Below are 27,807 nucleotides of genomic sequence, written 5' to 3'. Positions count from 1 at the left end.
ATGTCCTCTGTGTTGGCAGGCGGTTTCTTAACCACTACGCCACCAGGGAAGTCCCATGTGTTAGCTTTTGATCACCTCCAATTTTTTTTGCCTCTGCCTAGACCTTTTCAGGTCTGTGTTCTTGGGATCCAGTTCTAAGAAAATAAAACTTGGTACGCCAAGTGATCTGGACTCGCTTCTGCTCTGGCGGGTCTGTCCTGGAATTCATGCTTCCATGACATTAACCCTTTGTAACCCAGCAAAGGGCTTGTGTGCCTGTGATGGAGAAAGGCAAACTCTGATAGTGGGTTTGCAGCAAAGTAGACTTATTGCAGGGCACCAAGGAAGGGGGTGAGAGACAAGCCTCAGATCCACCCCAACTTGGTCTTTGAGTTCCGGGGGCTTTTTGTTTTTGTTTTGTTTTTTTACGGGGAAGAACAAAGAAGCTGGGGTTAATCATCGTCTTTTGACATTTTTTTAATATAGACCATTTTTTAAGTCTTTATTGAATTTGTTACAATATTGCTTCTGTTTTATGTTTTGGTTTTTTGATGGAAAGGCATATGGGATCTTAGCTCCCCAACCAGGGATTGAACCCTAACCCCCTGCATTGGAAGGGGGAGTCAACCACTGGATTGCCAGGGAAGTCCCTACGTTTCTTAATCGAAGTTTTGGGAATCAGGATGTTTCTGGTTTATGACTCTCTGGCTCGGTGGTCCATGGCTTGGGGGTCTGTTAGCTCATCTGGCCCTGGAGAAACAACTTGAGTTTGCCCGTTAACAGTGATATCTGTAATAGCAATTTTAGTATATTAACGACTTTATCAACAGCAGCAGTTTTAGTCATCTGACTCGGGTTGATTACTGTTCAGTTAGCACAGGATTGAGGTTAGAGGGGACAAGAAAGGGAATAAAGTTTTGGTTAGAGGGATGAATCGTAAACTCGGCAAGGGAACATGGTTTTACAGGGATTCAGTTTCACATTTTTCACTTAGCACATTTCTCCCCCTGGCACAGGACCTTTGCACATGCTGTCACTTTTGACCTGCACTCCTTACCTTTCCCCCTATTGCTTGGCTACCTCCTAGACCCTTCTGTGATGTCCCAACCAGGGCTGGTGACCCATTCAGTTGCACTGGTACTAGCAGAAGCTTGACCCTCACATTCACACTGACATGGGGTGAGGGGTCTCAGCAGGAAGTGGCCATACCTTGAGTTTGGTTTTCATAAACGGCCGCCAAACAGCTAAACTCACCTTCACTGCCAATTCGGCCATCAGTGCACAGCTGCTATATGTTAAGGCCAGAAGGATCCAGTCCAGCCCTTAAGGAATCATTGCTTATTGATCTGTGAAATCCTGCTGATCGAACAGCAGAGCTGAAGGCTGTAAGCAGACGGGTTTGGTGCTTCAGGCTGGGAGGAGTACAGGGGTTCTTATCTTCTTAATGTCCTGAGTGTGTTTAAATCTGGCCTCCTTTGCTATTTTATCTTTTCCTTGTTTCTGAATCCTCTTCTACAGGCCTCTAACCCCACCCCCACCCCAGCCTGCTCCTCTAGAAATGAAGACTCATGGGACCTCCAGGGGCAGAGGCACAGGGCTTGCTGGTCAATCAGATGGCCCCTATGTCTCCATTAGTGCTTACTTTTGAAAAACATTCCTGTTCTCTCACTGTCCTGGAACCCTCTAAGAGTGGGGCTCGCTGGGATTTAACTGTTTGAAAGGCCTAGCAGGGATTCCCACTTCTATCAACTTGAAGCAAACAATAAACATGAATAACTCTTGAAGCTGGAAGTATTAGCCCCACCACCGTCTTTTGTCTTTTATCATCCTTACTTTGCACCAATATTTCTCTTTCTACACGGAACATCTCAGATATGACCTTGAAGAGTTGTTTATAATTTTGAAGGGAAAAAGAAAGGTCAGCAGTTACGTAAGATAGCTCCTGTGTGCAGTCGCCTCCCGTGTGTGGCCCGGGAGAAAGTTAATGGAAAGGGGGTGAGTAAGCCACCTGCCACACCTTACTGCCGGGGCACTGGGTAAAGTGTCATCATAACTAAGTGCCCGTGGAAGTCTCTACTTGGCTCTTCTGTGGGCACCCAGTTGTCCAAGGCAGAAACCTGGGGGTCTTCCTTGACACGTCCTCCTTCCTGACCCTGCCTGCATGTCAGGCACCGGGTCCTCCAGTGCCGTGCCTGGTGCAGTGCTGCCCTGTCTCCCCTACGCCAAGGCAGCCTCCTGCCCGCTTCCCTGTCCCTACTCTTGCCCCCTCCAGTCGGTCTGTTCTCCACCCACAGCCACAACAGGTTTTCTAAAATGCAAATATGCTTTCACCCTGTTTAAAACCCTTCAATGAATACCCATTAGCCTGAAGATAAAAATCCAAATTTTAAAAAGGCATACAGAGCCTCATCGGCCTGCCCCCTAATTCTAAACTCATTCTTGCTGGGGCTCCGTGCACCCTCCCCCAGCACACGCCTGTGATCACCCACATGTCTGTCAGGTGACTGCTTAAGTGCCAGCTGCTCCCAGGCTGTGCCCAACCTTAGACCCCCCCTCCGGCTCTTCACACAGGTGGAATTTGCTAAGTGTATTCTGAGAGGATTGAATTCCAAGCTTCAGCAAGGTTTCTCATGGGACACGGCTGCTTCCCTCCTTGGTGTGGGTACCACCTCGAGCAGAAGCTTGGGGAGCTACTTCACAGAAGCGCTGTGCGCAGCAGCGAAGTGGCTGCGCGCCTGGGGCTTTGGAATCTGTCCAAGCAGAACTCAAACCCAGCTTCTGCTATTTGCTGGGTCACCTTTGGCAGATTATTTAACTTCTGAGTCCCAGTCCCTTCGTCTGTGAAGTACGGGTGATAATCACACCCTTCTCCTGCCTGGTCCAGCCAGCGGAGTGCGGGGCTGGAGGGTCCCAGCCCTGGCCAGTTTTACAGCAAATAACAGCTCTACAGAGCAAACATTTCCAAGAAATAGGTTCCAACTCTGATGAACCATGGAAAATTCTAAGAATCCAATCATTAAGCATATAGCAATTTAGGGAATTCCCTGTTGGCCCAGTGGTTAGGACTCAGAGCTTTCACTACTGAGGGCCCAGGTTTAATCCCTGGTTGGGGAATTAAGATCCCACAAGCCTTGCGGCCCCCCCACCAAAAAAAAAGAATATAGCAAGGGAGTGGGTCCAAGATGAAGGCTGTATGAACATGAGAGCCCTCTGAAAGCGGTTCTGCAAACGCAGACGTGCACCTGTGCCCGCTCACGCCCCACTCAGCACTGCCCTCTCCCCCACCTTCCTGTCCCCCAGACGGCTCCCTCTGGTGGGAGGTGAGAGAAGCCGCTGTAGAGGTAATTGTGATTTTATTAGCTGAGTCCTTGGGTCTGAGGGAGACAACTACCCATCCTCCCACTCCTCTCCTGGCGCCCCTCTGGCTGGCTCTGACCCACTGCCCGCATGTGGAGAGGAGCAAATCCTCCCACCTGGGGCAGTAGCCGGGGTGCGGCCCCTCCCGGTCCCCGGTGCCCTGTATCCTCCGGGGCGGGGGCTCTTGCTCTGTCATCTTCATTCCCGCCAGCTGTGGTTTTGTGGGAAGTGAACAGCACGGAGAAAAGCCTTCTGTCCTCCCCCACAACCCACTGTCACCCGCAGCCCCCTCTCTGCCTCCCGGGAGAGCATTAGAAGAAGCCGATAAGGCCAGTGTCTGTGCCAGCGAGTCCGTTGCCCCGGCAGCTGGGAACGAGGTGGGGGCTCTGTGTGCCAGCCTGAGAGCAGGAAGGGCTGGCTGAGTCCCAGAGCATGCTCGTCTGTGAGGTAAAAGCTGCCAGACGTGGCACCCTCCCTGCCCCTCCAGCCAGGGGGCTAGAAGGCCCTTTAAAATGTGTGGCCCGACTCTATGTCCCCATTAGGGGACACGCTCTCTCTGCTGGCCTCGCAGGGAGGGCAGCAGGCTCCTTGGGCAAGGGGGTCGAGAAGACCCCCCCACCCCAGAAGAGGCCCAGGCGAAAAGATCCCCAAACCCTTTATGGGCTGAGGGGCCGAGGGGTCCACAGAGCCCAGCCAGACCCTGAGCCAGACGTCTGTGGGGCAGGAGAAGCAAAGCCATCACTAACAGTGTCGTGGGGCTGAGAAGCCCTCAGCATCGCGTCTCCCCAGGGGCTGCTGCCTTCTGTCGAGTCTGAGCGGCACGGGGGCGCCTGCCTGCCTCCGCCGCAGGCGGAGCACTCGGAAAGAATGCGCTGGTACCCCGTCCACAGGAAGAGCTGGAATCAGGCCCTGGGCATCGCAGGGCTCTCCTGGGCATCCCTGCTTGGAGCTGGCAGCCAGTGGGCAGTGGGACAGACCCAGGGTCTGAGGCCTCTGCTCAGGAAGCAGTGGGGCCTTCAGGCTGAATGGGATGTCATGTTGTAGGAGGCTTTCTTCAGGGTCTCCAGGAAGAACTGTTCGTTCTCCAGGAAGTCGTGGTCCTGAAAGGCAGAGCTGGGTGAGCAGTCACCCTCTGGTTCCCTCCTGTACCCGCTTCTGTGTACCGGGACGCTGGGTTGCTGCGCTGAGAGTGAGGGGGACCCTGCGTGCCAGCCAAGCAGCCCTCCCTGGGGGACCCTCCCACTGACATTCTGGCTCAGCCTGGCTCTGGGAATCGCGGGGGTGGGGCAGGGAAAGAGGGGGCGCACGGGAGTGAGACACTAGCTCTCGCTCCTGGCGGGGCCCGTAGTTAGTACAGGACTTCATCCCTCTAAGCCTGTTGTAAACTGGAGAAAATAACATCACCTGCCTTGTAGGGCTGTGGGAGGGCAAAAGCTTCGCAGGCGTAGCACAGAGCCTGGAAATGCTTCACCAGTGACATCAGGAGCATCTCTGAGACCTGTCCTCTACACACTGTGCTGCTGCGCTCCTCCGGGTGGGGGGCTCAGCCCTCCCTGGGGCCAGGCTGTGCTCCCTCCTGTCTCTGCCTGAGCTGCTTGTCCCCACTGTGCACATGAGGAGCACTGAGTCCACGGGGAGCGGGTGGGCCTGGGCCGGGGCGGCCTCTGCTCTGGGAAGCTCACCTGCTCAGCTGTGTGTTTCAGCAGCACCAGCTTGGCATGGAGGTGCGAGGAGCCCAGGCTGGCTGGCAGCTGGCTGCACTGAGGACTGGGAGGGGTGGGAGCCACGATGGCTAGAAAGGGGAGAAGGATGGAGTCAGGGGCCGCAGCATGGGTAGGAGACCAGGACAGCCACAGCTTATTCCCCAGCGCCCTCACCACTGGGGGTGGGTGCAACCGGACCAACCTTCCGGGCACATCCAACTCTCAAAAGCCTTTGAAAACGCTCAGGGGATCTCGGCTGCTAAGTCCAATTCTAAAAATTTATCCAAGGGAATAATTGGGCAAAGGTGCAGAGATGTATGTGCAAAGATTTCCACTGAAGTGCTAGTTATCTTAGCAACAAAAACATCACTCAATAGCAAATCAGTAAAAATATGGGACAACATCATAATGGAAAATTATGCTGATTAAGAGTTAAATGTTTACTGACGTGAAAACATGTTCCATCTGTATACTTCTGAGTGAAAAAAAAAATCATGGTACAAAACAATATACGATGCAATTTCAATTTTGTTTTTAAAAACATACACACAACAGTCTAGAATGGTATGCACCAAAATGTTTAAAGTGGTTCTCTCTAGAGAGTGGGGTTGAGGATAGTATTTTAAAAAATAGTTTCCTCCTTCTATTTCTGACTTCTTTTTCTATAATTAATATGCATTACTAGTGTAAAAAAAGAAAGAACCCAGCTGCCCCCTAACTTGAGCACGCAGGAGGCGTGGGCAGGAGGTTGCCGGCACTGCCCCGCCCACGGGGCGGGCTGAGCCGATGGCCCATCCTCCTGGAGCCACTTACCACTCAGGCCAGAGGCTGCCGGGCCCTGGGCCCTGGAGAACAGCCCCGCGGGGCCGGAGGGCAGGTCCTGTCGGACATGATCCAGCTGCAGCCGCTGCTGGGCCAGACTCAGATGCTCCTGTCCCCGTCCCCCCAGAGAGAGGACACAGCTGTGAGGGCTGAAGGCTGGGGGGCGGGTGGAGCCGGCGGGGGGGTGGGGGTGGGGGTGGGGGGGCCGAGCCCGGAGGAGCCTTGCCTGGTGCACGTGCAGCTCCTGCTGCCGCAGCCGCTCCTGCTGCCGCTGCACCTGCTGCAGCCGCGCCTGCTGCTCTGACTGCACCTGCCGGGCCTCGCGCAGCGCCCGCTCCCCCTCCTCATACTTCTGCGAGGCCACCTGCGGGGAGGCCGCCTGGGTCAGCTGGGCCGGCTGGGGTGGGTGCAGTGCCCGCCCCCCGGGGCTGAGCCTCTGGGCACCTGGCTCATGCTCTCCACCTCCTCCGCACGCAGCCTGATGCGCTGGGCGGCGGCGCTGAGCCTCTCCTTCTCCAGCCGCAGCTCCTGCCGCTCCCGCTCTAGAGCCTCCCTCTCGGCCGCCAGCTGCTCCTCTCTGGCCCGCAGCTCACTTGCCCTGATCTTCAGCTCTGCCTGCTCCTGGAGACGGCAAAGCCTCGCTGCAGGTGAACCGGGCTCTGCTCACAGTTGCGAGGACCCGCTGGCTGCCCTGCCTCGGTGCTCGGGCCTGACTCTGGGAGGACGTGGTGCGAGACCTGGGGCCAAGCCCTAGTGCAGCCCCTCGTTCCCAGGCTCAACGTCTCTGAATCCGTTTCCTCATTTCTAGAATATCTAAGTCACGGGAAGGTGATGAGAATTAAATGAGTGAATATGTATGAAGTACCTACGATAATACAATAAAAGGAAGTAGCTAGCATGATTACTGCTGTTGTAATTCCCGTACTCTTACCACCACTGTGCTCTTTGCTAAGCTGACACATCCTGTCTGGTGCAGCGGACGGTGAGGCCACTCCCCTGGGGGGGGAGGGGAGGGCAGGGCTGCCCGGCTCCCCGCGGCCCGGGAGGCTCTGGGTCCTACCTTGGCGAGGCTGATGAGGGTGCCCTCCCGCTGGGTGTCCACCTGCAGCGCCCGCTCCGCCTCGCGCTCGGCCCGCTCCTTACTCAGCTTCTGCTGTGCAAAGAACTCGGCCCACTCGGCCGCCAGGCGCCGCCGCTCCTCCCCGCACTTGTGCATGACGGACTTTTGCTCCTCCAGCAAGGCGCTCTGCGGCGAGGGCACGGGGGCACAGGGTGAGCATCCCTGGGCACAAGCATCCCTGGGCGTAGTGGCAGGGACAGAGCTGAATGCTGTGTGGCTGGACTCACCTTGGCCCTCTCCAGCTCCTCCCGCTCCATGGAGATCTGCTGGACCATGACCTTCTTCTGCTCCTCCAGAGCGCGCTGCGTGGACGCGGCCTTGGACTGCTCGGCGTTGACCCGCCAGCGTTCCTGCGGGACGGGCAGGGTCACGGCTGAGAGCTTGTGCCCCTGGACGCTCCGCCTGCCCCCAGTCAAGCCTGAATGTGCCCTGGGGAGCTGTGCAAACCGCCCCCATCTGGCTTCTCCCACGCTGTGCCACAAACAGCTCCTTTCCTGAGTGGTGAAAATGGGAAGGAGCCTGAGGCCTACCAGGGCCCAGCCTCTGGGATTAACTGTGCTGAGGCTAATGGCTCAGGAACCGCTGCTGAGAGAGGCACCGAGTGACTCCGGAGGGCCAAAGAACAGCAGTATCCCTGCTCCCTGAACCTCCAACTAGGCACTGCCTGCCTGCCTCCTGTCATCCCACAGGCAAAGAACACCAGGGTGGGCGTGACACCGTATGCCAGGGGACTCGGGGCACACACAAGGCACTTAATAAAGCACCAGGTGAAGGGCTGAATAAATATGGTTCAGCATATAAAAACATCTATGTCTACATACTGATGTGTCTACAGGATATATGTGATGTCATCAGTGGCTATCTCTGGCCAGTGGGTAATTTTTATTTTCTTTATTGTTGCCTGTTATTTTAATTTCTTCAGTGAAATGTATCATCTTATAACCTTGTACAAAAAAAGAAAAGGTATTATTATTATTATTTCCGAATTCATCAAATATTTATTGGATCAGTTCCATCAGGAATTGCTTTTTTGTTTGGCAAAAGGTAGGGGTCAATTTGAGTTTCTTCATAAGTACAGTCCATTGTTTTAGCACACTTATTAAAACACAGAACACTGCATGAATGTGCCTGTCACCCTAGCACAGGGCCACGCTAATCTTCTCCGTGTTGTTCCAATTTTAGTACACGTGCTGCTGAAACAAGCACGAAAAGGCATTATTTTTTAAAGAATAAAGCTTGCTCTTATATATGGAAGATACAAAGGGAGTTTAAAAACATTATCTGTTACAGCTCAGAAAGCAAGAGCATTTTCTCCCAAAGTCACAGGCATCCGTGATGAGCAGGTAGGGGCTGCACAGGGTGGGCCTGGGGCACTTCTGGAGGTTAGGGAGGTGGGAGTCCCTGCAGAGGCAGGAAGGGACAAGACAGACATTCCAGAGGAAAGTCTTGAGGCCGAGGAGGCAAGGTTAGAGTACAGCTGCCATCTCCTGGGTGCCCGGGGGTGGGGAGGCAGGTCCTGCGGCAGGAGGACGGGCCCCACCTGCTCCAGCAGCCGGCTCTGCTCGCTCAGGCGCGCCTCCATCTTCCCGATGACCTCCTGGAGCTGGCTCCGTTCTTCCTCCATGTCCCGCTGCTGCCGGCTCAGCCTCTCCTGCAGGGCTGGGGGCGGCCCACAGGGCGCTCACTGCCCGCCCACCTCCCCACCAGCAGGGAGAGGCGGGAGGGATACGCGGCCTGCAGTACCTCGGAGCTGCTCGTCCCGCTGCCGGATGCCCAGCTCCCGCTCCTGGGCAGTGCTGAGGTGCGAGGCCTCCACCCGGGAGGACAGCTCGTGCAGGCTGCTGGAGAACTTCTCCATCTGCTCGATGATGCCATTCAGGGACCTGGGGGTGGGGCTCGGGTCATGAAGGCCTGGGGACTCCAGCCCTGCCCCTCGGGGTGGGCAGGGCCTGGACGGCGCGCCTACCGCGTGTGGGAGGTGGCGCTGGTGACGGCGTCGATCTCCCGGTCCTTCAGCAGTTTCAGCCGCTGCAGCTGCTCCTCGTGGTCCTTGCGCATCTCCAGGATGGAGGCCCTGGGGGATGGTCAGGCGGGCAGGGCAGTGAACACTGTGGGCAGCTCTGCATGGGAGAGGGGTCCCTCTGGGTGGCCCGTGCTCTGTGGGCCTCTCCTCCCTGCCTCTGGGCACTGCCTCAGTTTCCCTGGCTCCTCTGCCTTATCTGTTGCTGCCTCAATGCCACATCCACTCTCTGGGGGTCAGGTTCCTTGTTATCTTGCAAAGGACACTTTGACAGATGTGCTGACAACCCTTTCATCTCTGGCCAATGTGAGCCATGTACAAAGGCCTGCCCTGCCCCCATCGGCCAGCTCTCTCACGTGCCTTTTCTTCGTTTTGCTCTCTTCTAGAAAGGCAACCAGACCAACGCACCAGGTACGACCTTTTCCAGGGCTGATCTAGTCACTAGATTTGAGAGGTCTGGCCAGGGAGTCGGCTGACCTGTGCTGGGGTCGCCTGCTGCTGCCGGGCCCAGCCCGAACGGCCAGTGACCTCGGGCCCTGCCGGTACGCCCTCCCCGCTCTGCAGAAGTCGTGGGTCCCTACTGCGGGGGTGGGGGTGATGGGTCAGTGAGCTCAGCCTCGGTCCTCACCTAGGAGGGAAGGGGTCAAGCCTTGGTTCAGAGGCTGCTGAGCCCACGACTTGGGGGTCTCATGGCAATTGGCTTCCTCCAGCCACCCTTGAAGCCAGCCCCCCTGCCTGCCTGCCCCGGGCCTCGCTCTCACCGCTGCAGCTCCCGGAGCCGCTCCATTTCCTGGTCCTTTTCCTGCGTGGCGGCTGCCAAGCGCCGCTGGTGCTGGGCTGTGAGCTCAGAGCGGGCCTGCTCGGCCTCCTGGCAGTGCGACAGATACTGGGCGGACAGCTCCTCGTTCTCTCTCCGCAGCCGCTCTTCCCGTTGCTGGTATGATGTTTCTAGCACCTTGACTCGACTCCTGCCAAGAGAACACTCAATCGTGGGGCTCAGAAGGGGAGGGCGGCCACCCGAAGGGCCTCTTGGAGTGCAGGAGCTGGGGCCGGCCTTGAGCCACGGGAAGTCCAGGCGGGAGGAGCGGGGGTACCTGTGGGCGCTCTCGATGAGCTCCAGGTCTGCCTGGTGCCGCTGCTGCAAACTTTCCAGCAGCAGCTTGTGCTGTGTCCGCTCCAGCTCCAGCTTCCGCACCTGGCAGGTGGCGGGAGGGACAGGGTGTGTGTGTGTGTGTGTGTGTGTGCGTGTGTGTGTGTGTGTGTGCGTGTGTGTGTGTGTGTGTGTGTGTGTTCGGGGGTGGGGGGCCCTCAGACCACCTGGGGAAGCTGTCCAGCCCTCACGTGACACTCTGCCATTGCAGCCCTGCCCCCCGGAGCCAGCTGCCCCTCTGCCCCTCACCTGGGCCTCGAGCTCTGCCAGCCGGGCCTGACTCTGCAGCAGGTTGGCCTGGAGCTCGGCAGTGCCGCTCTGGAGCTGAGCCTGTGCCGCCAGGAGCTGCTGCTGGTATTCGGAGCTGGGCAGCAGGCTCCAGGCCAGGGACTCTGGAAGCAGGGACTGGAGGTGGGGGAAGGATGTTCCCCATTAGGTAGGGGACAGGGATTCAGCTGAGCTCACCCACCTCTGGCCCTCGCTCACTGGACCTCCCAGGCCCTGCGCCTGACCTGTGGCTCTAGATGGGGACAAGGTCGTGACACCAAGAGGCCAAGGATGAGGCCTGGGAGAGACATATGGTCACTGCCCCTCCCCTTTCGGGTCTGGTTGGGGAAAATGAGTCTCCCTTCCTCCCTCGGGACAACATTCTCCCAGCAGGGGTTCCAGATTCCTAGATAAACAGCGGAGTCCCAGCAGGGTCTTAGCTATACAAAAGGTTATGACCCTGGGCCTTTCTGTCAGGCCTGAAGTCCCAATGTAGAGAGCTGCTCTGGTTCCCACAGCTGGTTCCTACAGCTGCCCACCACCCACCATCTCAAAGGCACTTCCGGGTTACCGGGGAGGTGCTCTGGTGGGGCTAGGCCTCAGGCCCGGGGGTCACAGGTGCTGCCGCACCTGGGAAACAGAGGCGGTGTGGTGGGAGGATGGCAAGTAAGGATGGAGGAGGCTTTCTAGACAGAGCATCAGGACTCCTGCAGCCCTGCTTTCTGACTGGAGCATTCCCAGCTGCCCCTGCCTCAACTCCCTACTGGTGCTGGCAAATTAGCACCCAGCCCTGCCTGGGAGCAGCAAGGAAGGTGCCGGTGGGGAGTGCCGGTGCGGAGTGCTGGGGGGCAGGGCCGGGGCCGGGGCGCGGGGGAGCTGATAGCACCAGGCATTCCTCCTGGCAGTTTGTCAGGTTTGGCAGGTGTTGCCTCTGAGCACATAAGAACTGCTCCATGGGCTGGAAACTTACGCCTGTTTGTTCACCCTTCCTACCTGGACAGGCACAGAGAGCCCTGGGGGTTCCTGGGAGCTTGGGAAACCGACTGCCGGCTCTGAAAAATCAACAGCACAGAAATGAGCAGGAGGCGCAGGAAGGCCCAGTGGTCTGGGTGTGTGCTCGGGAGAACCCAGCTTCACTTGTCTGCCGGGGCCCTCGAAGGAAGCTCTCAGTGCCCCTCCTCTACCCAGTTACACCGCCCCCCACCCCCAGCCCCCAACAAAGCAGAACACAAACCAGTGCCAGAGCGGTCTCCTGGGGCCGTTGCCCTCTTGGGGTCACCTGCATGGAGGGCCAAGGCGGCCTGGTTCCAAGTCACAGGGGACCTGGGGACACAGCGATGGGGGTGGCAAGGTGAACAGCCTTGTGTGTAGGACGCAGGGAGGAGGGGAGGGTTGGCCTAGCAGGAAAGGAAAATGTCAGGTTCAAGTTACTGACTGGCAGTTTACTAAGAGTGAGGTCTTAGTAAAAAGTCGGGAAGCAGGGATGGGGACCTGGTTTCAGGTCCCCTTACCCAGTGGGCCTGGTACACGGTCTCGGATACCGCACACCCCACGGACCACGTGGAGCCCAGCACAGCTGCCTGCCATCCTAGGGAAGGGGGCCCGGGCTGCCCCGCCGTGCCTCACCCACCCACAGCCCCAACACACACGTACCCCAAGGTGGCAGGCTGGGCGGGTGGTCTCTGTGTTGCTGTTCCTGGGGTCCCCCCAGGGGCTGCTGGCTCGAGCCCTTGGGTGCTGGCAGCCGACAGGCTGAGAAAGTAAGTGTTGAAGTGAGGGAGATGGGGATTGCCACATATACATTACTAATAAGAAAAACATATCAAATTGTACACTAAATATATGCAGTTTACTGTTATGTCAATTATATCTCAACAAAAGCTCTTAAAAAAAAAAAAGTGAAGGCAGCAGAAGGTCCGGGTTAGGCTGGATGAAGCTGGGCTGGGACAGAGCCCACGCGTGAAGCTGTGCGGCCACCCCTCTTCCCACCTCCCCTCAGCCTTCCTCCTGTGCCCAGCATCCAGTCTTTGGACCCACGTCAGCGCCCCTGGCCTTCCGCACCCCGTCCCGGCCTCAGTGCTCAGTGGGGCGACCGCCTGATGACGTCTAAGGAACGACCATTGTCTGTTACGGGCACCAAGGCCGTGCTCTGGTCCACGGAGCTTGCGCCACTGCTACTGAGGCCCTGCTCACTGTCCTGCTGGCCCCAGTGCCCTTTGGGCTCCTCTCCTCTCCTGTCTGTTGTTCTCCCTCGCTTCTTGGCTCTCGGGATCAGTGAGGAAGCTTTCCCCTTGGTTTCAGGTCCAGGTCCAAACTGCCCTCCTCATTCATGCCAATCCCAGGGCTGGGTGACATCCCAGGCCTGTCACACAACCGCCCACCTCCCCTCCCCTCTGCATCCTGCTGCTTCCTCTAGACAGTCCTGGCCTCGCCAGCCCCCTCGGGGACTGCCTTGCAGCACTGTCTTCTCAAACACTCCCCGAGAGCATGAGTGGATCTCAGCCCGCACACGCATTGCCTGCTCCAGCTCGGTCAGCAGAGCAACTGGACGCTGGGCATCCCTCCAGCCCGAGGGCACTGTGGGCAGAGCCCCTGCTCAGAGGCACCGGGACAGCTGTGTGTCTGCCGTAAGGGCACCCCTGGTCTCCTGCCCGATCCGGTCAGCACCTGTCCCCATGGCAGTCAGGGTGTGGGTGTCGGCAGCCCCTCAGCTCCCTCGGGTTTTCACCTGGGCAAAGCGGGGCAGCCAGCGCCCAAGCAGGGGGAGAAGCACGGCCAAGGGGCAGCTCTCTGCACGGAGGCGCACTATGGGAGCTCCCAGCTGAGGCACCGAGGTGGCAAGGTCCTCCCTCTACTAGAGATAGCCGCCCTGGGACTTCCCTGGTGGTGCACTGGCTAAGACTCCGCACTCCCAATGCCGAGGGCCTGGGTTCGATCCAGGAACTGGATCTGCATGCCGCAACTGAGAGTTCACACGCCACAGCTAAAAAACATCCCGTGTGCCGCAACTAAGACCCGGCGCAGACAAATACACAAATATTTTTTTTTAAAAAAAGAAAGAGAGACAGGAGCCCACGTTTCTACCTGCCGGAAGGGGGCCGGCCTGCTGCCCCCACAGTGTGCTGGCCCTTTGAGACTGCAGCGCGCGCCTCTCTGGCCAGACCTTGGGACTTCTTCTGAGACAGGGCGTGGCTCAGCCAGTCTTCCTCCTCCTTCTCCTCAGATGCTCCTGGTTGGGAAGCCTGGCTGCCTTTGGCGGGGGAACCGGTACCCTTGGTTGGTGGCTTTGCCCCCAAGGAGGAGGGCAGCCCGCCTTGGGCAGAGTGGCGGCTGGGGGCAGAATGCTGGCTGGTGGGAGGGGGTCCCCTGGAAGCCTCCCTGGTCGGGGAGGGAGGGAGCAGGTCCAAGCCGTCGTCCTTGAGACCGAGCCAGTCGGCGCCTCCCTTCCTGGGCTGGGTGGGGCTGGAGGCCGCTGGGGTGCTCTGTCTGGAGCCCGGTTCTCCCCTGGGGTCTGTGCCGCCTTCTAAGAACCTACTTCAAGACAGAGAAGAGGCTCTCTAAGGCAGGGCAAGCAGCCCGTCCCAAGAGCCCCGACGGGCCTTTCCCTCCACTGCTGGGGTGACTATGGGACCCACACTAAGGAGTCACGGTGCCCAGGGCCCTGCACAGCCAGAGCCTCAGCCAGCTGAGTGCTGTCCCTAGAACACCATGAAACAGACGTCTTGGATTCCGCCCGCTTTCTCAGCGGGCAATCCGTCTGCAAAGCCAAGCTCCTCGCAGGCCCCGCTTACCTGACGGACTGCCGGCGGGACGGCCGGCCCTCAGAGGAGCCCACAGTAGGCTGATAGGCCCCAAAGGTGACGTCCTCATCACCCCAAGTGTCTTCTCTGTCTGCGAATGAAGGAACCTGTGATCTAGAGCAGGGGGAGTCAAACTCTTCTTCTGTAGCTGCAGAATGCTTTGCTTGAGAAAAGCTGAACTGGCAGCTTGACAGGTTAAGACGAGGGATGGGGAAGCTGACTTGGAGGAAGCCGGGTGAGTGGCTGAGTGTCTGTCAACACCTCAGGCTCCAGCGTACAGAGCATCATTCAGGAGCTGTTAGAAGTGCCCCCGACCCCCCACAGGTGAGGCCCGGGAGCTGCGCACCTCACAAGAATGAATGTCAGCAGGTGGCCCGTGGGCTGGTGCTCTGAACAGAGGAATGCTGGGCCAGAGCAGTGTTCTCCAAACTGCGAGCTGCTGCCTAGCAGCAGGTCCAGATACTAATTTAATGAGTTGCAACCAATGTATTTATTAGTCAAAGAGCATATAAATAAAAACAGAGTACTGAACATGGTGGTTGTTATTTCCTCATACTTTCGTCTCCGTTATAAACGTGAATCATAATTTGTGTGTACCATGATGTAAAGCTTATTTCTTATTATCGCTTGTGGTAAAAACCTGCTCTGGGGGTCCACTCCCTCCCCCCTCCCCCGCCCCACAAGCTTCCTCACCCTGTGGGCGCGGGTACTTCTTGTCCAGTTTGAACTCCCTGTGCTCCCCAGTGCCCGGGCGGGCCAGGAATTTGGCGGCAGTGCCCCGACCCAGCAGCTCATCCAGCTTGGAGCGGGCAGGGAGGGGCCCTTCCCTGTGGGATGGGACACGGGGCAGGTACATGTGAACACGAGGGGCTCCTAGGGGGCATGCGACGCACCCTCCCTCTCGCTTTTCCCTAGACAGGGACTCTCCGCTCACAGGGACCCTTACTGGTCTCCCGTGTGCCGCCTCTCTGCTTTGGGGCTGTCTCCAAACCCCAGGGTGGCCATGATGTCGTCGCCATCATCAAAGAGCAACTCTTCTTTCTTTCGGATTGGAGTGTCCCCAGGAGTTACAGGCATAGAGGGCCCTAAGGGACAGACAGAGGGCACAATGCCCACAGCCTTCTGATGCGCAACTGTGACGTTTGAACTGGCTGACGGGGGCGTTTCCCTGCAACTCTGACCTTTGGTTGGAACAGCGAGTATGACAGCGTCTGGTCTGCCCACAGCACCCGACGCCCCCGGCCGCGCTCCCAGGCTCACACACCCCCCCTCCCGTGTTCCCAGAGACTGATACCCTCTTGGTCCAGGATCTGAGACCTGTGGTCCCTGCCTGGTGGGGTCTCTGGTTCTGCATCGGAAAGTTCAGTTACGCAACTGCACCTGCCCCAGGACGGGTAACAAGCCCACCCCACCTTGATCTCTGACCGGGGCTGGGCTCTTCACAGAAGCTGTTTTACTCTCTGTCCCGGGCAGCTTCTTGGCGATTCCTTCCTCACCATCAGAGAGAAGTCCTGCCAATGGGTCTTCCAAGTCTCATGGCCGGAAGGGGAAGCAAAGGGAAGACTGTACACTTCGTTCAGGAAAACAAGTGCTGTGCTGCGTCGGGGGAGTTATCGCTCGACTGGGGTTTCTAGCTGCTCTGATACCTACACAAGCCGCTCGGCACCTGGGGGGCCTGGGTTAGGGGGTCTCAGACACAGATCAGGCTGGGCCAGGGAGAGAGGCCCCAGGCCTGCATTCCAGGCTGACTGCCTCAGGCTCTATTGTTTGCCAAAGCCTTCTGGGAACGCCCCCAAGGCATGAGAAGTATAACATCCATGCATTCATGCAGGGAAAGGGACTTCCCCCACACTTTATAAAGTCTTAAGCTTGACACCTGGCTTCAAAGTTCTTGCAAATAAATGCCCCAGATATCCCAGCCAGTAGAACATAATTAGTCCCTCCTTGAATTCATAAGGAACCAAATCAGTGGCCCTAGCTGTCTGCTCCTCATCTGACCCACACAGTGACTTGGCCTCAGGCAAACATTACCCGGGCTGCTCCCCTCTCCAAACTGAAGCGTCCCAGAGGCGTGACTGCAGGGCCTGCAGTACCTTCAAAGGAGAAATTCCTGTACTGATGCCCAAAGCTGGTGGGAGAGGGAGGTAGCTTTTTGGTGGGAATGGCATCTCCTGCAGGGAGCAAAGAGACGGTGAGGTCACAGGGCTGGGTCTCTCCTGGCCTACGTTCTGCCACACCATGACTGGGACCACTGGGCTGGGGCGCACTTCTTCCTGGTGGCTGAAGGCTTGGGGCCATGGACAGAGCCATGGGATGGGTCTACATCTCCCCTGTTCTCAAACAGGCTTTTGGCCAGGAAATGCGGTCTGGAAGCTACCTCCGGCCCGCTATTCACAAGTTGCTCCAAACAGGGACACAGGTTTGGGAAATGCACAGGCTACCATAGAATTCTCCAATTTAACTCAAATGGTTTTTCCAGGAGCTGCTATGTTGGACTTAGAGGGTCTGGAAGAGCCCTAGGAAGGGGGGATGCTCAACCGGTCTCCCCCACCCACCACCATAATCACTCCAACACACACGCACACATGAGCCCCTGGCCTCTCCACCCCAGGCAGGGAAGCCCCCTGCGCTGAGAGCTTCCCTCTGAGCACCTCCCACATCCCCCAAGTCTCCCTTGATTCTAGGACCTATCTCCCACTCACCTTTCTCATGGGCTGTTGACACACCAGCAGGTTTAAGAGGACTAGGCTGCTCTTCTTTCCCAGAACCCTTTGCAGACCTTCTGCTTGAGGCCAGATTAGACTTCTTCAGACCTAAGAGGTCAGCATCCATTTCATCCAGGTCCTGGAAAAGCAGGAAGGAGGGCGGAACCCCTACAGGTGCTCAACTGGTGGGTGCTGGACACCCCCACGCTCTAGGCAGCCTGGTGAGGGTGTTGCCTCCCACTTCCATATGGAACAAACGGGGACTTGGGGTGGGGGACTGACCCCAACAGGGTCACAGAACAAGGACAGAGGCAGGGCCGAAGTCCAAAGACTCCACACGGTCGGTCTCAGGTAAGCTGAAAGGTCTCAGGTTGATACTCCCACCGGCCCTCACGAGCAGCTGCCGCCTCGATGCTAGAATGAGAGAGTGCCTAAAACCTGCTTTCAGCAGCTTCTCACAAAGGCTTATTGAGGAAATATCGAGGCCGTGTGCAGTCGAAACAAAACTGCAGGATCCTGGAGTTTAAGACTCCCCAGGGGACGACCGCTGGGCAGTGAGAAGGAACCTGAGGCAAGAAGATAACCTCTTTGCCCAAAGTCAACAAAAATTTGATCTCGGGACTTCCCTGGTGGTCCAGTGGTTAGGACTCCATGCTCCCACTGCAGGGGGCCCGGGTTCCATCCCTGGTCAGAGAACTAAGATACAGCTTCGCCCCCCCCACACCCCCCCCGGCCCAAAAAAGGCATGAAGAGGCCTGCAAAATACAAAGCCTTTCAAAAAATTTATTTTTGATCTGGATTCCTTAGCTGGCCTGGGCCAAGGGAAGCAAACAGCCAATAGAGGCAGAGATATGAGAATACTCTTCCGGGCCAATGCATGTCTATGGTGAGGGCATTAAAAACCACCATAACCAAGCCAGGAGAGGAAGGCGGTCGGGGACCCCCTCGTCACCACAAGCCCCTGGTACAGACTGGCCACATGACGATTTTAATAAGGGCTGTTGGCACTCCAAGGGCAGAAATGTGAGGAAACAAAGGAAGCAAGAGAAAACTATTCAGCAAAAAGGTGTTAGGAAAGATAATGGAACCAAAGGGAAGCAGAGCGGGTGGAGGGTTCCGCTTGCGGTTCTGGAACGAGAGACTCAGAGCCATCACCGTCAACTACTCAGAGGACTCGAGGGTCTCGCCCAGGGGTCCCAGCAGCCTGGCCGTGGGGAGGAGCCATTTCAAGCTGAGGTGAAAGAAGCTGATTCCGGAGTTAAGAAGGAAACAGACCCCAACTCTTCAGGGCCCCACAGGGTTGAAAGCAAGTGCTCAGTCCTGGCTGCTGGCAGCAAGGGTTCACCAGAAGGGACGTAAGGCAGAGGTCAGGAGGGAGGGCTCTGCTGGACGGAAAGGGAGGGAGAACACAGGGCGACTCGAGGTTGTAGACCCCAGTCAGGCCACCCGAGCCCCGTGAGATGGTGCTTATGTTCAGAATTTATGTCTTAAAATTCCATTGCAAAGGTTGGCTTGGGCCTTAAGCTGATGAGAGGAACAGCTGTACTGAAGGGGACTTGGCAGGGGGTGTGAAGAGAAATCTGGACAAAGGTCGAGAACAAGATTTAGGGGAGATAGTTTCCCCCTTTCCCCAGGGGAGAGGCAGCCCCATTTCACCAGAGGCCTGTGATGTGACGGCATCTCCAGGTGGGCAACTCTCCACAAACCAGGGAAAGTGATTTATACCCACAGGGGCAGGGAGGGCAGCAGTGCCTGAACGCACGCCACTCCTGCATGAGGACGGGCTCAGAAGCACAAGTGGTGAAGGAAGAAATGAGAGCGAGAATGAAGGCTTGCCACAAAATAGTATCCCACCGCATCTGCCCGGCTCCCTGAACTGTCAAGCTGTTTCCTTACCTTCATGGCCTGAAGCAGAGCCTGTGGGTCTGCATCGGAGATGTCTGAAACCTACACGACAGGAGGGTAAGGATGCATGCTAGTCGAGGCCCAACAATACTCAGGACCCTTGTTGCCTATGCTCCTGTTAGGGCAGGAGCAGAGCTGGGTCGGGGGGCATAAATTGGAGGGTCCTGCCCTTACTTGGGGCCCGGGTATTGTATGAAGTCAAGCCTGCCCATTTGTGGACCCCCAGAAAGCGCTGCCACTTTCTGGTCCTCCCAACAGGAAGTCCACGGCCATCAAAGGACTCAAATTAGGCTGCTTTCCATCCACGTGATTGGACAGCATGCAGTTTATTATGGGAAGCCCAGTTAGAAGGGGCAAAGTCCGAGCCTCCAGCAGTTGCTCGGAGCTCTACTTTCTAGCTCATCTCACTGGTAGGAAAGAAAAGGATGTTGCCTTGGGTCCACTAGGCAGCCCTCCGGGACTGTTTTGTTTAAGAACAAACTGACTTTGCAGGGACTTGTAAACTTTCTGTGGGCAGCCCCTTGGCCACAATACCCATCTGTCTCTGGGGATAAGCAGAGTCAGTGAGGAGCAGGGAACGGCTCACCTCAGCATCAGCTCCTGCCAGGCCTGCCCTGGTGCTGAAGGCATCATCTTCCAGGAGGGACCTGCAAAGCGGCAGAGTCAGCACCCACCCACGAATGGCCCCCAGGGCGCTAGAAGATTCTAAGAAAGGAGAGGTGGTTTCAAGAGTCCAAGTGTGCCTGGATAGACTCTTCTCTGGAAGAACAGAGCTGCTGAAAGAAATTTCAGAAGCCACCTAATGCAGTGATTTTTAACTTTTTTAAAGCAGTAGAGCCCCTTTAAAACAACAGGTAAGAGAGAAAAACACAACTGCTTGGGCTAAAATGAAGGTGGAGGGCAGAGAGCTCACAAAGCGCCTCCCTGTTTCGCAACTGTCAGGAGAAGCTCAGAAGAACAAACACAATCTGAGAGGCACCCGTCTAGGCCAATCCTCTTATTCTGAGGGTAAGAAAACTGAGGCTCAGAGAGGTTCAGGCATTGTCACACAGTAAGTGACCGATGCAGGACTAGAAGCCAGAACCTCCAACCGCCAGTTGAGTTCCTTTCCCACTCACTCCTCTAGGCTCCTCCACTGCCCAGGACTTGGCTGCCGGGGGGACTGGGAGGTGGTGGCACCACAAGCGAGGGGTCCGTGGTGCGTGGAAAGTGGGGGGGTGGGGGGGGGCAGAAGCATTTGGCCTGAAGTGGGGCTTGGGTGCCCAGGCCAGTCCCGTGTGCTCACTCTGTTCTAGCCCTTGAGGCCGGGAGCGCCTGAGCGGCACCTGTGGCGTCTCTGGCACGTGAAGCTAGTTTAACAGGCTTCTCAGGCGGTGTCGCTAGAAAAAAAAAAAGATGTGATTCAGTCACAGAGAATGCGAGTCAAGATGAAAAGGACTGCAAGTTCCCCACCAAGCTGCCTCCCACACCTTTCTACTGCAAAAGGGCCTTTGTGGAGGCAGGACACTGGCCCCGTAGGCAGGTCCCTTAAAAACCTGAATGGGGGAGGGAGCAGTATCTTTCCCAACCAACCCATCTGGTGCCAAATGAAGAGGCTACCCCCACACCACCCGAGCCCCAGCCCATGGAGACGCAGCAACAACAAGGTACTCCCATCGTCCATGGGCTTGTGCTTTGTGGGTTCTTCTGGGCCAGGTGGGGGAAACCTCAGCCTTGCTGTTCCTGGGAGCTTTACATGACCCTGAAGCCCTGCTTCTCAGTGCAGCAGACACGGACACACAGGGTAAGGAACTAATGTCCAGAATAGAGAAAGAACTCTTACAACTCAACGATAAAAAGACAAATGACCAATCTAAAAACAGAGCAAGGATCTGAGGAGACCTTTCTCCACAGAGATAAATGGCCAGGAAACACATGCAACGATGTTCAACATCATTAGTCATTAAGGAAATGCCCATTGAAATCACGAGATGCAACTGTAGATCCATTAAGATGGCTACGATCAGAAAGAAAATAACAAGTATTGACAAGGACGTGGAGAAACTCAACTCTCTTACACTGCTGGTGGGAATGTAAAATGGTACACTTGCTGTGGAAAATAGTTGGGCGGGTCCTCAAAAAGTTAAACATAGAGTTACCATATAGTCCAGTAATTCAACTCCTAAGTTTACACCCACAAGAACTGAACACACAGGCCCACACAAAAACTTGTACATGGGTGTTCATAACAGCAATAACAGCCTCGCCGAAATGTGGAGACAACCCAAAGCCCCATCAACTGATGAATGGCCAAACAAAATGAGGTAAATCGTGCAATGGAATATTGTCCAGCCATGGAAAGGAATGAAGAGAGGAATGCTAGTGTGGACGAACCTCAAAAACATCATGGAAAGTGAAAGAAGGCAGATGCAAAAGCCTCATACTGTATGATTCCATTTTATATAAAATGTCCAGACTAGGCAAATCCAGAGAGAAAAGAAAGTTAAATAAGTGGTTGCCTGGGGGTGGGGGAGGGGAGAACGAGGTGTGACTGCTAACCGTATTGTTTCTTTCTCTTTTTTCTTTTTAAACTTAATATCTTTGTATTAATCTCCTAGGGCTGCCATAAGAAAATACTATAGAATGGCTTAAAAAACAGAATTTTGCTTCTTGCAGTTTTGGAGGCTGGAAGTCCAAGATCAAGGTGTCAGCAGCCTTGGTTTCTCACGAGGCCTCTTCCCTTGGCTTGCAGCCATCTTGCTGTGTTCTCACATGATGTTTCCTCTGTTCGTACACATCCCTGGCATCTCTCTCTCTTCTTATACGGACACCAGTCGTATTGGATTAAGTTGCCATGCTTATGACCTAATTTAGCCTTGATTACCTCCATAAAGGCCCTATCTCCAAATACAGCTGCATGTGGACTAGGACTTCTAGGTATGCATCTTGGGGGGACAAAATTCAGTCCATAACAATCTTCATCTTAATATTCACATATGAGTACAGATTAAAAAATAAAAATACTAAGTTATGAAATTTCTGCTCTTAAGTTTCATAAACAATTGGAGATATTTTTCTAAAGAGGACATTAAAATCTCATGAGCCGGGGCTTCCTAGGTGGCGCAGTGGTTAAGAATCCGCTTGCCAATGCAGGGGACACGGGTTTGATCCCTGCTCCAGGAATATCCCACATGCCGCGGAGCAACTAAGCCCGTGTGCCAAAAAAAAAAAAAAAGATAAAATCTCATGAGCCAGTGACAGAGATGTGAGAAAACAAGGTAAAGTAGAAAATATGTGAACATGCTTTGAAATGTAGGAAACATGATAGAAACATAAGGTGTTTAGCATTATATGAATTAACATTCAGGCCTCCTAAGCTTTCTTTTAACTTCCTTTCTGGTGATGTGCTCTCAGGCAAAGATCTTTTTTTTTTTTGACATACAGTAAACTGCATATATTTAAAGTGTGCAATTTGATATTTTTTTCTTATTAGTAATGTATATATGGCAACCCCAATCTCCCAATTCATTCCCCCTCAACTCCCCCTGCTTTCCGCCCTTCGTGTCCATATGTTTGTTCTCTACATCTGTGTCTCTATTTCTGCCTTGCAAACCGGTTGATTTGTACCATTTTTCTATAGGTATTGAGTTTCTTTATGGGGCGATAAAAATGTTCTGGAATTCGACTGTGGTGATGGTTGCACAACTTTGTGAATATACTGAACATCACTGAATTGTACACTTTAAAAGAGTGAACTTTATGTGAATTGTATCTCAATTTAAAAAAAAAAAAGAGCAAGCCTGTAAATCAGGGGATTCCGGGGAAGGAGCACTTACTCTCACCTCCCAGGAGGTCACCAAGGACATCATCGATGGAGCCTGGAACAGAAAAGGGGCCACTGTGACTTCGGGAGGAAGGGATGGTCCTTAAGCCTCATGTCTTGAGACCTCATCCCAGGACCTCAGAGCCCTCAGAGGCTGGGACTTAGGCTTGGCTCCCTCTTCACTGGCCGTGAGATGTTTTCTAACTCCTGGTAACAAGTCACAATGCTTTGTTGAAGGAATTCCCTGGCAGTCCAGTGGTTAGGACTCTATGCTTTCTCTGCTGAGGGCCTGGGTTCAATCCCTGGTCAGGGAACTAAGATCCGGCAAGCTGTGCAGCATGGCCAAAACCACCCCCATCCCCAAACAACCACAACAACCACAACAACAAAAAACAACAACCAAAAAAACCCCGAAAACCCACCATGCTTTGTTGAAAGGCCCCAGGGAAGATACCGAAAATAACTTTCCCAAACGACGATGGGGAAGGTTTTCCGTAGAACCTACGTCCTACGTGACACACTGGCCAACAAGCCAGTCTTCCAGACTCTGAACAAAGCCCAGATGCTTCTTTGGGAAAAATGTTCAGGATTTCTAGGCACATATACAAGCTTCTTTCATACCAATAGCCTCCTTGTACCCTTCCAGCTGAGACGCCCCCCAGACCTCGTTTGGAGACACATCTCCTTGGCCACTTTCCGATGCAGCACGTGGGGAGTGTGAGTCCTGAATTAGTTCTCGAATCCAGCTTAAGTGTCTTTACCACCCTTAACCCCAACTGTGTACTTCTGGATACAGAATCCAATAGGATTCTTTTCCCAGAGCCCCACCCGTTGTTTATTTCTGAATTACCCTGAGGGCCAATGAGGCCGCATAGGAGTTCCCTAGGGAAACCAAAGTTGTCTATGGGATTATGGGGAAATCAGCAAGACTCACCGAGAACATTCAGACAGACATGTCTAAGTTATGTGGACCCAAGATGCCAGAATTATTTTTGGCTTCAGGGCAATGTTCAATCTCCACTCACCTCTCAATCCCTTCTTGGTTTTTGGTGCCTAAATGGGAAAAACAAATCACATTATCAAGATGAGACAGTGAAGGTGTACTGAAACTGAGAATGCAGAATGAATTGTTCTGCCTTTTGCCAAGTTACCAGAGGAAAAGGAACACCAATGGCATTTAGAGACAGATGCCTTTCATGGTTTTCTTAAGAGTTTCTGAGAATAGACTCATTCACAGCATGAAAACGGCCCCCACTAGCCAGCAGTGGACACCACTGTAGGTGCCATCGGGTGGGCAGCAGTCTCTCTTTCCCCGCCAGATTTCCAGACACTACACGCAAACCCTCCCAGCCAGCCAGGATGTAAAGTTTTCCTCTATCCCATGCCCCTGACTTGTCAGTATCAGTGACAGACATGTAAAAATGCTTTCAGATGGACATTCAGAGGCTCAAAAGAGGTGCTTGCTTACTGTTTAATAAGAAGCTTTTTTGTGTTTTTCTGTTTGTTTCTTTTGGCCACACCACTGGGCATGTGAGATCTTAGTTCCCTGGACCAGGGATGGAACCTGTGCCCCCTGCATTGGAAGTGCAGAGTCTTAACCACTGCACCACCAGGGAAGTCCCATTAATAAGAAGTTTGATATTGGGACCTCCCTGGTGGCGCAGTGGTTAAGAATCCGCCTGCCAATGCAGGGGACACAGGTTTGATCCCTGGTCCGGGAAGACCCCACATGCTGCGGAGCAACTAAGCCCGTGGGCCACAACTACTGAGCCTGTGATCTAGAGCCTGGGAGCCACAACTACTGAAGCCTGCACACCTAGAGCCTGTGCTCCACAACAAGAGAAGCCACATCAATGAGAAGCCCACACACCACAATGAAGAGTAATCCCTGCTTGCCGCAACTAGAGAAAGCCCATGCACAGCAACGAAGACCCAAATAAATAAATTAATTAATTAAAATAAATTAAAAAAAAAGTTTGATATCAATGCTCTTAACCATCACTCTTCTTTGGGGCCACCCAGTCCCCAAAGTACATCATGCAGTCAAGAGCTTGGAGGTGGGAGTAGGGGTGAGGGCAGGCTCCCGTTTCCACACACCTACTCTGTATTCTGCCTACCATCTCAAGGCTCTGGGGCCTGTGTGCAGCTCCTTCACAGCGCTGTCCAGCTCATTTGAATTCTGCCCATCAGGCACATCCTCCCTAATGAAGAAAATTAAAGTGGTTCCTTAAAAATGATTTGGCTTTAACAGTGGTTAAGGCCAAGGTTGATCAAGCCTTCTCTCACTTTACCCATTCAAGAGGTCAAAACCTGTTTCCATCAATTAAAAATTTCTTATAGGGGGAGCGATTCAGATGAGAAGCAAAGTGTTCTGGGTAACTTTTCGAGGCCTGGAGATGATTCAAAAAAAGTGCAGTGCTCCTCATCCCTTACTCTGAAAGAGGATGCGCAAAACGGCAAGTACCCATCTCAGAAAGGAGGTTGGTGCCTGGCACTAAGGTCAATATACCTTCCCAGGCAACACCAATGACTACTCTCCAGGCAGCATGCAGCACAAAGAGCGGCTGTGAATGCTGCTTACTCCTTGCTAGTATTTTCACTGTCGGTGGAAAATTTTCCCTTCACACTAACTGTGAATCCAACTGACTTCATTAATAGAAAACTGTTTTCCCCAGAATTATCATCCTCTCCCACCTCCTCCTCAACGTTACCCAAACTGACCTTTGGCACAGCTTGGAAGGAAGGATTCGGAGGCCGGCATCTCTAGTTCTCTTGTCGGCCTGTCCTGTTACTAGAATGCAAAGTTTACGTGGGGTTACTGTACAGGGGTTTCTCTTTCTCTGTAATGCAATGTTCCACGACCTACAAGTCTCAACACGTTTTGTCTCATATCACATCCAGCGGCGCCTGCCATCTCCTAGCGATCCTCTCTCCCAGCCTCCCAGGCAGTGGGAATTTCTAAGGGAGGCTTGGAAAGGCCTCAGGGACAAAAGGACCATCGCGCCATCGCATCTGCTCAGCCAGCTTCGTGCCAGGCATTTTAAGATCCCGAGCCCGCCCCTTAGCTAGGGCCCTCCTGGAGTCACCCCCTCGGTTCCGGGACTGCGCCCCTCCCGCGTCACCCCCTCCGCGCGCCCAGCCCACCTCGATCCTGAGCGCAGCCTACGATCCTTCCAGCCCCTGAAATCCCCCCGGTTACGCGCCATTCCCCTCGGAGGCGCAGCCGCTGGGACGTGTCCCAGACATAGCCGCTGGTCCAGGCTTCACTCTAGCCCTGCTCAGCCAGGACTCCCGCTTCGGAGTCTCGCGTACGCCAATCTCTCCGTCGCCCGGCCTCCGGAAGAAAGGCGAGGCGCGAAGCATCCTGGGGGTTGTAGTCTTAGGCTCGCTCATCTGCCGGAGCCAAAGGAAGCTGGGGGGGGGGAGGGGGCCAAGATGAACTACATTTCCCAGAGTGCCTCGCCGCGGCCGTTAGTTGGTGACTGGCCTGTTTGCGGCTTGGCGCGTTGCTAGGAGCTGCCTGAACGTCCCTTTGCCAAAAGAGGTTCTTCCTCCCGGCCTCCCAGGAGAACTGCCCGAGCCCGGGCTCCAACACCGAACACTCTAATTTGTTCCAGGGACTTCCCTGGCGGTTCAGTGGTTAAGACTGCGCTTCCACTGCAGGGGACACGGGTTCCATCCACTGTCGGGGAACTACGATCCTCTATGTGGCGCAGCCAAAAATAAACTTCTTCCAGCCCTCTTCCGAGGGCTGACTCGTGGAGAGGTGGAGGGCATGAAAAATGTGTCAAGAGTGGAAGACTGACCTGGTGAAAACATAAATATGTATTTCACACCCCAAAGCTTAGGAAAGTAGCTGTGACCTTCCTCTTCAATTATGAAAATCAAATCTGTGAAGCCAGAATGAAATCCAACATCATCACCTAATAGGCAGTAACTCTTTTTGTGTTGACTACAATTTTTATGACGGGTTTTTCAGTTTTACAAAGGAAGAAGGGGTTAGTGGTTTGGCTTATCCGCAGGCCCAGCAAAGCTGAGGGGTCACCCCTGTGCAACCATGATTCTCACGCTTTGGACCCGTGCCCGTGCGCCTTCTCCGTACTCCCACCCTCATTGACACCTCCTGTCAGGGATGGGTAACAATACATGCTAAACGCATCTTGTCAGGTAGGAACCAAACTCAAACAACAAAAAAAAAGGTATTGAAGTAATTATACACTCCAAAGGATACAAGTCATTTCCTTGAATCCATAGCAACTGGAAATAAAATGGTTTACAAAGTAGCAATCATCAGTTGGAATATTATGCGGAAGATCACATATTTGTTACCTAATCTGTGAAACAGTGGACAGTAATGTGGCAAAACTATTTTGGTTTGGAATTCTTAAAATTACTCCTAATTTTTCACAATCTTCCCGAGATAATCAATGGCTCACTTACATTTAAGGCAAAATCAAAATCAAACAAAAGTCCCTTGGAATCTAGGAATTTGCAGATCTGCAACAGCTAACATCCAGTAACTCTAAAATTTCCTTATATCAAGGACCACAGGAATAGGTACTGAAAATTTTAGTTTGGACAGCTGTAAGTGAAACAGCAATATTTTAAGATGAAAAGACATTTTAGTCATTTACGACTTGGTTTAATCCTCCAGAAATGAATTAGTAAATATGCAATGAGCTGAGATGACCTCTGCATTATTCCATGAAAATGATCAAAACCTTTACCTGAGTCAAGAGGCTCAACAAAACACTCTTGGTCTCAAGCAGAATCATCAGTCTCCCTGCACTGGTCCTCTCTCCACCGGCAGCAGCATCTACTGCTTGAAGATGATCTATAACCCCTTTCATATGTATAAAATCAGCATCTAATTCTCCTCCTTTCTACTAAGATGGATGGGAAAAACTCAGAAAGGGGTAGGAGGAAATTTGACTAACAGTCATCAAAGGAATTTTTGTTCCCTGGAGAACTTGAGGATCGTGAATCTGAGTATATTTCCCCAACCAAAGTCCTGCACTGAAGAGAATCCAAGAATTAAGATCTAACAGGTTAACTTTAGGAACTGTTAAACGCCTCCAGGTATATGTTACCCAAAATGATAAGCAGTTGAGTTCTCAGAAAGTATGTGAACAAGGCTAATGTCGCAATTAAGCGACTGTTCTGAAGATAAGCTGCTA

The 27,807-nt window shown here is 54.1% G+C and overlaps 1 protein-coding gene and 1 non-coding gene across 18 annotated transcripts; both read right to left on the bottom strand.

The window, feature by feature from the left end:
• Positions 1-454: 454 nt before the first annotated feature.
• Positions 455-25,933, bottom strand: FBF1 (Fas binding factor 1). 17 transcript variants are annotated; one of them, XM_057715370.1, is made up of 31 exons: positions 25,775-25,933; positions 25,352-25,421; positions 24,748-24,831; positions 23,656-23,683; positions 22,650-22,685; positions 20,114-20,207; positions 19,415-19,475; positions 18,820-18,870; positions 16,921-17,062; positions 16,312-16,389; positions 15,631-15,750; positions 15,165-15,303; positions 14,912-15,045; positions 14,210-14,309; positions 13,503-13,952; positions 12,072-12,170; positions 11,653-11,741; positions 11,412-11,470; positions 10,401-10,556; positions 10,096-10,196; positions 9,763-9,969; positions 8,948-9,055; positions 8,725-8,864; positions 8,522-8,640; positions 7,209-7,331; positions 6,922-7,107; positions 6,306-6,482; positions 6,088-6,225; positions 5,853-5,970; positions 5,019-5,128; positions 455-4,436 (listed from the first exon to the last, which is right to left on the bottom strand). In XM_057715370.1, exons 3-31 carry the CDS (start codon positions 24,748-24,750, stop codon positions 4,353-4,355), a joined length of 3,450 nt encoding a protein of 1,149 aa, XP_057571353.1. In that variant the 5' UTR covers positions 24,751-24,831; positions 25,352-25,421; positions 25,775-25,933; the 3' UTR covers positions 455-4,352. The 17 variants fall into 17 exon arrangements, 14 of the variants coding, with proteins under 14 accessions (XP_057571353.1, XP_057571357.1, XP_057571354.1 ...); XM_057715368.1 differs by having other exon boundaries at positions 456-4,436; positions 22,644-22,685; XM_057715369.1 differs by having other exon boundaries at positions 456-4,436; positions 13,503-13,949; positions 22,644-22,685.
• LOC130841075 (U6 spliceosomal RNA) lies at positions 8,082-8,187 on the bottom strand. Its single transcript, XR_009050118.1, has one exon. It is a non-coding gene; the product is annotated as a U6 spliceosomal RNA (small nuclear RNA).
• Positions 25,934-27,807: the final 1,874 nt, after the last annotated feature.

The sequence above is a fragment of the Hippopotamus amphibius genome, chromosome 17 (genome assembly GCF_030028045.1).
Source record: "Hippopotamus amphibius kiboko isolate mHipAmp2 chromosome 17, mHipAmp2.hap2, whole genome shotgun sequence".
Taxonomy (NCBI): Eukaryota; Metazoa; Chordata; class Mammalia; order Artiodactyla; family Hippopotamidae; genus Hippopotamus; species Hippopotamus amphibius.
The sequence above is the reverse complement of the archived record's forward strand: the minus strand, read 5'-3'. Positions and strand labels throughout refer to the sequence as shown.

Excerpts from the sequence above, each read along its gene's own strand:
- FBF1 (XM_057715368.1), bottom strand. Across the intron at positions 8,865-8,947 it reads AGCGCCACCTCCCACACGCG|GTCCCTGAATGGCATCATCG; the intron begins GTAGGCGCGCCG and ends CCCCACCCCCAG. Across the intron at positions 6,483-6,921 it reads CCCTCATCAGCCTCGCCAAG|GAGCAGGCAGAGCTGAAGAT; the intron begins GTAGGACCCAGA and ends TGCCGTCTCCAG.